Consider the following 11,483-nt stretch of genomic DNA (forward strand, 5'->3'; position numbering starts at 1 on the left):
CTAACCTCTAAATAATATAGAATTTTTATGATAACAGTAAAACAAAAATTATTTTCTAAAATTATATTATGCATATATATACTACGTACAAATGTGCATGTATCTCCATGTTTCAAGTAACAGAAGATTTCAGTGTCACTATAATAATTTCTTAAAATATTTTAATAATTATTTTAAAAATCTTATCGAAATTCTTCTCAAAATTGTTATATTTTTTATTTATCTGCACGCTCATGTAGAGATGACAATGGATAAGGTTTGGATCGGATAGTGTACTATCCATTCCCAAATCCAAACTTAATACCATATATCCAAACCCTACCCGATACCCAATCGGATAAGAAAAGAGATACCCATCCCCATACTCAACGGATTCGAGGATACCCGTGGGTAACCCATTTCCCCATACCCAACCCATACTCGCCCCCCCCATATCCAACCCATACCCGTCCATTCTATATCCAAAAAAAAAATAAAATAATTTTATTCATATTATCAATCAAAAATAAAATTATCAATTCCATATAAAATATAATTTATGAGTCCAAATTTATAGAAATCAAATATAAAAATAGAATTACATTTAAACATAAAACATATAAACAACCAAAATAAATTTTTGCATATTATTAATCAAAACAAAATTATCAATTCAACATAAAATATAATTTATAAGTCCAAATTTATATAAATCAACATAGAAATAGAACTACCATTCAAAATCTAACATAACCATTAAGTTCATTATTTCATCCATAAAAATTTAGTATAATGCTAAAAAAGTAGTGAACTTGAATACCAAACTTTCAAATAATTTTATGAATGACTGCAACTCCATAAATTATTCAAGGCAAATAGTAGGCTCTGCAACAAATAATTAAAAAATTAATATATAATTAAGTAAATATATATAACAAAGTAAGAAAAATAATCATAAAGTAAAAATATTATTACCTGAACAATCCAAATGACCATCATCATCATAAGTATTTGTAGCTAATGATCCATCTATCAATGATTCAAAATAAGATAAACATATTAATATAGTGAAAAATACACAAAATAATAAACAATGTTAAATTTAATATACCTTTTCTTTTAGAAGCTAATAACCAATTTTGAGCACACATCAATGCCTCAATTGTTTTTACATGGAGTCGACTTCGATGAAGACTCACAAGTCTGTCACTTGTACTAAAAGTAGATTCAGAAGTAACTGTGGATACAGGAATAGCAAGTATATCTCTAGCAATAGTTTGTAATGTAGGATATTTTAATCCATTTTGCTTCCACCATACTAAAATATCAAAATCATCATACCAAGGTAACACATCATCCTCTAAATAATGGTCCAACTCAGTCAATTGGTATATTTAGTGAAAAAGAAGTTTGAGATACTAAAAGATAATGAGAATGAAGAAAAAAATATACAAGTATAATTCGATAATTGATGAAATTAATATAATTATCATATTAACTATAAATTTAAGATTTATATATAAAGATAAATCAAATATATAATTATATATATATACATACATACATACACACATACACACTTCTAACACACACACACATACATACATGCATACATACACATATATATAATTATATATATATATATATATAGAGAGAGAGAGAGAGAGATCATATATATGTGTGTGTGTATATACGTGTGTGTGTATATATATGTATATATATATGTATATGTATATGTATATGTATATATATATGTATGTATATATATATATATATATATATATATATATATATATATATATATATATATATATATATATATATATATTCGGATATGGATTCGGATATGGGTTCGGATATTATCCATATCCATAGGTTCGGATCAGGTTCGGATTCGGATTCGGATAGAAAATAGTACTATCCATATGCTACCCATATCCGTACTATAGTTTTCGAGTTTTACTCAAATCTAAATTTAAATTCGATCAAATTTTATTTTTTAAATTTGATTGAATTTGAATAGGATATATATCTATCGAATCTGGATCAATTTTACCATCCCTACGCTTGTGGCATGTTTCACGTGAGGTGACCAAAACTTTTGACCCGGCTAAGCCGAAGGTTGGTGACGCGGGTTGACGCTCAGTCGCGTCAAAAAAGCCAGTCCAGTACCGCGACCAAGTTCGATATTGGCAGGTAGCTAAAATAAAGCAATCGGAATACATTGACGTCTCCTCTAAGCGCGTTAGTTGTATATGCTCGCCCCATGCAGCAGTGTGAAATGAGGCTAAAATAACCATGGCTTTTGCGACCCAACGACGGCTATTCTTCTCTATAAATACAAACAAGTAGTAGATTTAGAGCACGCATCACGTTCCACCTCCAAGATATCAGACTTCTCGGCATCAGTTAAGCCCAAAACCCTCCTCCTAGTTAAGGTAGCAACCCCATACATGGCATCTTCTCTGACCTTTACGGTGAGCCGAAGGGAGCCAGTGCTCGTTGCACCAGCGAAGCCCACACCGCGCGAGTTCAAACCCCTCTCAGACATCGATGACCAGGAGGGCCTGAGGTTTTACAGCTCCGGTTTCCATTTCTACTGCAACGATCCCTCCAAGGAGGGACGGGACCCGGCAAGAGTCATAAAGGAGGCCCTTGGGAAGGTCCTCGTGCACTACTATCCCATCGCTGGCCGGCTCCGGGAATGGCCAGGGAGGAAGCTGGTGGTGGAGTGCACCGGCGAAGGGGTGGTGTTCGTGGAGGCCGACGCCGATGTCCGGCTCGAGGAGTTCGGCGATGCACCCAGTCCACCCTTTCCTTGCGTGGAGAAGCTGCTCTACGATGCGGATAGCTTGGGAAGCGTCCTCGACTGCCCCTTGCTCTTTGTTCAGGTACATGGTTTGATCTTCCTTCTCGAGGTTGATATAAAAAGATCGAACGTACTGGAGTCTATCGGAATGATTCTTACCTACGATTATCTTACCAAGCCTACGGACTCCAGCACAATTCTCGAGATATACATTGCATTATCTTCCTTAATCTGTTATAATGCTCTCCTCCACATGAGAATACTGCATGGGAAATAAAATATTGCTCTCTACCACCATCTTGAGGGGGAAAAGAGATCATGGTAATTCTTAGCATGCAAAAGATTTTTAGCAACTTGATAGCTAGTCTCTTCATTGACTGACCTATAATATTTAGACCCATATCCGACTCAAGTTTTAAGGTTTCTTTATTTTCCAATCCTTAATGGTTGTACACATTTATTCTTCATACTAAGTTAAAAATAACTGAGTCCACAGATGTAAATATGTACAGAGATAATATAACTGTACGTCCATGGAGAATATAACTATATGCAATAGCTACATATAAATGTGTACATAAGTGTGTGTACAAGACTATAAACTAAATAATAATGATCAAGGAACGGTATGTTAAAGTCTAGTCAAAAAAAAGAAAAAAGAAAAAAAAGAAAAGACCGGATGTTAAGTAGCTCTAAGATGAACTAGCTCTATGTTAAAGTCTAGTCAAAAAAAAGAAAAAAGAAAAAAAAGAAAAGACCGGATGTTAAGTAGCTCTAAGATGAACTAGCTCTAAATGGTCCTCGCTCTCTTCCTGAAATTAATTATGGGTGATGAGCAGGTGACGCGACTCAAGTGCGGAGGCTTCATCTTTGGTCTGCGGATCAACCACACGATCATGGACGCACCGGGGGTGGTGCAGTTCCTCACTGCCCTGGGCGAGATGGCGCGCGGGGCAGCTGCCCCTACCGTGCCGCCCGTGTGGGAGAGAGAGCTGCTCACCGCCCGCTTCCCCCCTCGCATCACCCACGTCCACCCGGAGTACGAGTTCTCGGCTGCCACCGACGTGATGACTACCGTCCCCCGGTCAGACATGGTGAACCGCTCCTTCTTCTTCGGCCCCAAGGAGATATCCGCTCTAAGGAAGTACGCGCCCCCGCACCTGCGCCCCACCAGCTCCAGGTTTGAGCTGATCACCGCATCCGTCTGGCGGAGCCGCACCGCCGCCCTCGGCTACGACCCCGACGACGAGGTCCGCGTCCTCTTCGTCGTGAACGCCCGCGGGCGGCGCAGCCCACCCCTGCCGTCGGGGTACTACGGGAACGCGCTGGCATTTCCGGTGGCCTCGTCGGCGGCGGGCAGGCTGATGCGGAGCCCGCTGGGGTACGCACTGGAGGTGGTGAAGAAGGCCAAGGCGAGCGTGACGGACGAGTACATGCAGTCGGTGGCGGACCTGATGGTTGTGCGGGGGAGGCCGCACTTCGCCATGGCTCGGACCTACCTCGTGTCGGACGTGACCCGGGCGGGCTTCGAGGCGGTGGATTTCGGGTGGGGGGAGGGGGTCTACGGCGGCCCCGCCAGTGCTGGGGTCGGGGCGGTGCCCGGGGTGGCCAGCTTCTACACATGGCACAGGAACGACAAGGGGGAGGAAGGCATCTTGGTTCCCATGTGTCTGCCGGGACCCGCCATGGAGAGGTTCCAGATGGAGATGGACAGCTTGACCCAGGAGCCTGCCTTTGATCCTTACGGCAGCAATGCTAATATGAATAATATGTGTATAGGTTACTAGTATGATATGAAGATGGCATACATACATATATATATATATATATATATATATATATATATATATATATATATATATATATATATATATATATATATATATAATCTGTGTGTGTAATAGAAGGTCTTCTGAATTGGCTGCCTAGGTATCTCTTACAAGTATATATTCTAGAATATCTCATAATTCTAGAATATTCTTTCATATATTCTTTCATATATTTTTTGTATGTTTTCTATATCTTTTATTGATCTTTCTTTGTACACCTAGCTGTGTAGTGTATAAATCTCCCATATATGGTGTACTTTATTTTCAAATAATATGATAGAGTTGTTCTTTCTCCATTTCAGTTTATTGCTTTATTTTGATAATACTAACGTGCTAGAGAGATTTATTTGTTGATTAAGTTCACGTACTGTTAAAGTTTAATCTAAAAATTAGATATGCAGATTTAAATTTGTTTGACCGTTCCTTCTATTCTAGAGAAAACCATCTGATCTAAGGGAGGTTCCCTCCCATAAAATTCAGTGATTATTTGATGATATAATAATTAATATAAGAGTAGTTCTACAACGTGTGAATGCGCTTGCATATTTGAGATTATGCTGCAAAATGAAATGGAAATATCTTTTGATTTTTTTTTTTTTGATATACTTGCATCAAAGTTAATAATAATAAAATAATAACAAATTATATTAAATAAAATAAATATAAAATTTCAATAGGAGATAAAGATTGGAATGGGATGACGTTGTTAGAAAGGAAAAAAAGATAGAAATAAGTTTTTCAAAGAGAAATATTCATTCAATATATAAAGAGATTTGGGGCATTAGAGAGATCTCATGGATTTGGAAAGATGCATAATAGAGGATTTAGATTAATTATGTGCATATTTTTGTCTCCAAAGGTACCTATACCAATTATCATGATATAATATAGTTTTGTTTATGAATCGGTGACAAATTTGATAGACCCAAAAGTCCCTAAAACTCTTTTTTTGATACAACATAGATCATTTTTGAGGCATGATAGCTGGATGATCTTGAAATTATAATTTAACAATATATTAATGGATGAAGACAAGTGGGAAGATATACAATTTTTAACTTACAATGCTAGTTATATGATAGAAGATATTTAGCAATAATGTTCAGGATTTCATTTGAGAAAATGTTGACCCCCTGGTTGGCCACGGGATTGTTGGCCTGTTGACCGGCAATTGCCCACTTACCCAGCACTTGGGAGGCTGTGTTCATGGCTTCGGTTGGCAAGAAAGGATGGGGATGGGCTCATGCATGATAGGTCATTGAGGATGTCTTAGGATTCATCTTGTGATCAAAGACTTATCTTTTGCCAACCAATTGTGGTCAGATTGAAAGATGCAAGCTATCGATTAAGCAGCACAACCATCATCAACAATCAATAAATATAACAATTGGATGAACTACACCGACTGGCTGGTGATTGGTATGGCATAGTGTTTGGCAAATAAGAGGTGGGCAGTTGGTCATCCATAAAGACCCTCCATGATTCATCCATTTAAAGGATGAATACTTTTATAACCATAAGAACTAGGAATGTACTATGAGAAACTATGACTAAGAGACTCACATTGATTGAAGAACTATATGGGCCCGATTGACGAGAGTTTCATCCCCCAACCAAGTCTTGCGTCAACTAAAGAAAGCTAAATATAAAGAAGTGTGGAAACCCCTTGGTCAGAGAAATCTGCAGATAAATGAGGTGTTGTTCAATTGGACTGCTGAAGGGACCTTTGTTTAAACCCTTCTTGGGTATTTATAGAGTTATTGTGCTTCTACCTAACCACCTTTTTCAGTGATCATCTCCACCGGTAATCACCTTTTTGGTAGTGGTGGTTCCAAGTGCATTCTCTCGGTTGTTGCTTTAGGCTTGACTATGATGGATGGTTTGTTTGTAGAATAAATTGGTCCAGTCGCCCTTCGAAAGGTAACTTGATATGCATCTTTTGCATCACAGAGTATTATACTATTTTCGGTATCTGTTACATCATTATACATCTTAGAGATGGATCGTTCTTTTTTATCTCCACAACAGGTCATAGATCATGTTGAACATATCTAGTTATATTTTCGGAGTAACTGAAGGCTGCCCATCACCGAGATGGTATTCATGATAGTGCAGCATTTTCCCATGCAAAAGTTGCACTACAGAGGATCTAATTAACTTTGAAGGCTCAATGTATTACCATGTATTGGAGAACTGTTCAGCATGCATTCACCTCGTAGTAAATGAATAAAAATCCCTTCGCCAGGCGATCATCCTACCAGATGAACTGAGAACTATTCATCAAGCGGCGGCTCGCTAGAAGTTAATCAGCAAACTATTCATCAAGTGACCATAAACTATTTGTTGAACTGTAACCCAAGTTTGGTCACATGGCATCATGCCGCCTTTTACACATGACTCCTTTTATATTTATGTGTAAACAGAGGAAGTGAACAATATACTTAGGGGATCTAATAAATTCTTTTCTGTTGCTAACAATCAGTTGCTTGTTTATTAAATTCTTCTTCGAAAAAAAGAATCAAACTAACACCTTCTATCATTATTTTTCTCAAAAAATTCAGATTTCAATAATAATTGTTTTTAAGAAGACGGGATGTCTAATTTATCAAGAGATTATATATTACATATATCATTAAAATTTATTGAGCATACTTTAGATAAATCTTTTTGATATTTTTTTTAAATATTATTGAAAATAAAATATACACTACAGTAAAAAGGATGGTTAGCGACGATCTTTTGCCGACACTTTTGGAAGCGTCGGCAGGTTGCGCTGACCTGCCGACGCTTTTAAAAAACGTCATGGTTCAACGACGCTTAAAAGCGTCGTAAAATTTTATCATTTTTAACGCCAACGCTTTTAGCAAAAGCGTCATTAAATAAAAAAAAATACCGACGCTTTGTTGCGTCATTATTTAACGATGCTAAAAAACGTCGTTAGGTTCGATTAATACCTCCATTCTCCCGTGTCCTAATCTATCTGCCGCCACCCCCTCCCACCCATATTCCTCCATCTCCGCCGACCCCCATCTCCGCTGCCGGCGTCGCACCCGCTGTCCACGCCGCACTCCCGTCCGCCGCACCCCTCTGCTGTCGCGTCCGTCCACGCTGCACCGTCCACGCCGCACCATCCACGCCGTACACCGTCCGCCTTCCTCGAAGCCACCCAACCGGCCCTCCTCCCCTCCCCCCTCCCAGCGGCCGTCTTCGCAGGCCCAAAAGACCCCCCGGTTCGATCTCGAGCTCAATTTGCCCTCTCCTTCGCCTCCTAATCCCAAGTTTTTGTTTTGTGTTGGGGTTTAAGGTTTTGTGTTGGGGTTTAAGGCTTTGCAAATCGTTCTTCCTGCTTATCATAAATAATGAATTTGCTGCTTTCTGTGCGACGCATTACGTAATAAAGGATTGTTCATTGATATGGATAGCAGTGTCCAGGTGATTTGATCTGAGCGTTTTTGTTTTTTTGGTCCTGTCTTTGTTCGTATGGTTCTTGCTTTCTTGATGTCACGGTTTGTGATTCGAGGGAGAAGGATTGAATGATTCTGGTTTGGAGGAATCATATGCATTACAGAGATTAGTTCTTTTCTTTTCTTCTTTTGCTTTTGGTTGGATTGATACGATTGACAGAGCTGATTTTGGTTTGGAGGAATCGTATACAGTACCGAGATTAGTTTTTCTTTCTTCCTTTCTTTTACTCTCTCTGTTGGATTAATAAGATTGAAAGAGCTTTCCTAAAAACTTAGTTACTCAATTTGAGGTTATCTTGGGGTTTAATGGTGGAGGTTTGGAAGAAATTTTTTATTTTTTTAGTGATACAATTAGCTTTGCTGGAATGGTCATGTCCAATGCATCTTCTCGTATATGGAAAATGGGACTCGTCTCCTGAGAAGCCTTATATGCTTCATTCTTCTTCTGCTTATGTATTGCAAATGGACACATTTTGATGTTGAGTACTGAATTTAGTGGCAGCCTTTGGTTGGAATTTACTAATGCTTATGGTAAGTTACTGCCTCCTGTGCTCTGAATTTTGTCATAAAGATTATCAAGTTAAATAATTCGACTATGGAATGGGCAGTGTCTGATTGGCTTCCTAAGAAGTCTTCTATGATTTATTCTGCTTCCTACCTAGTGGAACTGGAAATGGTTTGATGTCTATATGGACCCATGGATGTAATTTACAATGCTATGTCTAGTTGTCGCTTACTTTGCTACACTATCATGTAACAAAAGATCGTTCATTTGATATGGAAAAATAGCACTTGCTCTGGAGAGATCGTACCTTTTATTAAGACAGAATTTGGGATATCAGAGCTTGCAGGTGATTAAAATGAAGCATTTCCCCCTTCTTTTTCTACATTTGTTTCTTTGTTCCTTTTATTTCTTGATGCAATGATTCATGACTTGGGTGGGATAGATTGAAGGATTTCAGTGCTTAATAAAATCAAAAAAAATGAGAAAAAAAAAATGAGGAACACTAACAATTTTTTTATGCAGCTCACCTTTATCATATGATCCTTAATATTATTTTAATACTATTTTAAAAATATTAGGAAATATCACTGTGCCCCACATTTATGATAAATTTTCATGTATTAGTTTGTAGCTCATCTTCATTATATAATTCGTGATATTATTGTAGTGATATTTTTAAAAAATATCGAGAAATAATGTACATATTCTATTGCATTGCATAGAACCATAGACCCGTCTTTTGATTAATATACATATTCTATTGTATCCGTACATTTATTTATTTTTGTACGGGTAAAAGAATTATGTATATTGATCAATTGATTGTCCAGTATGGACAGTTTGAAAAATATGAGTAATTCTATAGGTCATTACAATAATTAAATGGTATGCTGAGGGTTCGAAAAAAATTTCGGACGGTATTTTTTTTTTATTCTCCCTATATGGAAGAACTAAGAAAAAATACTGCTGAAATTTTTTTCGGCTCTTGTTGCATATCATTTGATTACTGTAATTGACCTATAGAATTAATGCATTTTCTGAATGGGATAGGACCTTCTTTATCTAGTAGTTGATGATAGCTATTTTTTTTTGAATTTTATGAAATGAATGATATTTTTTACTCATTTCATTAATATAGATTGTATAATTTTTCTTATTTTTAGATAAGTTGCAAGTTCGATCATTTTTATCCTACAATGGACAAAAGTTGGATAAATAAATCAAGGAATAGTAAAGAATATTTAGATGGAGTTCATGACTTCATTAAATTTGGTATGGAGAAAAGTAGTTTGAATGGAAAGATTTTATGTCCATGTCGGAAATATGTAAATAGTTCTTCTTTAGATCCACAAATTGTTGAAGAACATTTGGTATGGAATGATTTTTTAAGAGGTTATACCGACTGAATTTTTCATGAGGAATCTATGTTGCCATCATCATGTAACCAACCCCTGACTCATTTTGGATCCACTAGCCTACAAGACAATTCTGCAAGAGATGATGATATAAGGGGTTTGATCACAGATGCTTTTGGACTTGGTGTTCAAAATTTAGGAGAATCCAGTAGTATACAAGAAACAGTTGGGATGTTTGATGGATGTACGCATACGGAACGTATGCATGTTGAGGAGCCTATACATATATCTAATGATGAGACAGCTCGTTATCACACCTTAATGAAAGATGTAGATGAAGAATTATATACGGATTGTACGAAATTTTTTAAGATTTTTTTTCTTGTACATTTATTTCATTTAAAATATTTGAATGGATGGTCTGGGAAGAGTTTTACCATGCTGCTCAAGTTATTAAAGGATGCATTTTCAGAAAGTACTCATTTACCACCATCGTATTATGAAGCCAAGAAAGTAGTAAAGAAATTGAATCTTGGATACGAAAAGATTCATAGTTGTCCGAAAGATTGTATGTTATATCAGGGTGAAAATGCTAATCAAGAATCATACAATGTATGTGGATCTTCAAGATGGATAACACAAAAAGAAAATCGAGACGATGTACTGAATGAATTGGATGCAATGCGGAGTAAAAAGAAATCGGTCAAGGTATTGCGTTACTTTTCTCTTATACCTAGATTGAAAAGGATTTATGCATCATCAAAAACAGCTTCATCAATGAGATGGCATAATGAAAGATGTACAAAGGATGGAATATTGAGACATCCAGCAGATAGTCTTCAATGGAAAGCATTTGATGATAGGCATCCTGATTTTGCCTCTGATGTTCGCAGTGTTAGGTTTGGCTTAGCTTCTGATGGCTTCAATCCATTTCGGATCCTGAGTTCTACCTACAGCACTTGACCAGTCGTTTTGATACCTTACAATTTGCCACCATGGATGTGCATGAAACAATTATCACTTATCTTGTCAATGGTTATTCCAGGAGATAAGGGTCCAGGCAATGATATTGATATTTTTCTACAGCCTTTAATAGAGGAATTAAAATAGTTGTGGAAGGATGTTGATGCATTTGATGCTTCCAACGGCCAAACATTTAAACTACGGACAGCTTTGTTATGGACTATTAATGATTTTCCAGTATATGCCAATTTATCTGGCTGGAGTACAAAGGGACGGGTCGCATGTCCTTGTTGTGGAGATTCAACACATTCAATTTAGTTGAAATATGAAGGTAAATTTTGTTACATGGGACATCGTCGATGGTTGGAAGTAAATCATCCATTTCGATTTCAGAAAGATTTGTTTGATGGTACTATAGAATTGGGATGTGCCCCTATTCCACCTTCTGGAACTGATGTTCATAGACAAATGGATGGTATCAATTACAGCTATGGTAAGCACTCAAAGTCCTCTAAAAAAAGAGGAAGGGATAATGTTGAAAGCTCAATGCACGAAGGGTTATCAGAGGAAGTCAGTATC

At 37.2% G+C, this 11,483-nt stretch overlaps 1 protein-coding gene across 1 annotated transcript; it reads left to right on the top strand.

Moving 5' to 3' along the window:
* The first annotated feature begins 2,357 nt into the window (after positions 1-2,357).
* LOC105059710 (benzyl alcohol O-benzoyltransferase) lies at positions 2,358-4,615 on the top strand. Its single transcript, XM_010943126.3, has 2 exons — positions 2,358-2,870; positions 3,628-4,615. The coding sequence occupies exons 1-2, from the start codon at positions 2,433-2,435 to the stop codon at positions 4,573-4,575; spliced, it is 1,386 nt and encodes a 461-aa protein (XP_010941428.3). The 5' UTR covers positions 2,358-2,432; the 3' UTR covers positions 4,576-4,615.
* Positions 4,616-11,483: the final 6,868 nt, after the last annotated feature.

This window comes from Elaeis guineensis, chromosome 16 (genome assembly GCF_000442705.2).
Source record: "Elaeis guineensis isolate ETL-2024a chromosome 16, EG11, whole genome shotgun sequence".
Lineage (NCBI taxonomy): Eukaryota > Viridiplantae > Streptophyta > Magnoliopsida > Arecales > Arecaceae > Elaeis > Elaeis guineensis.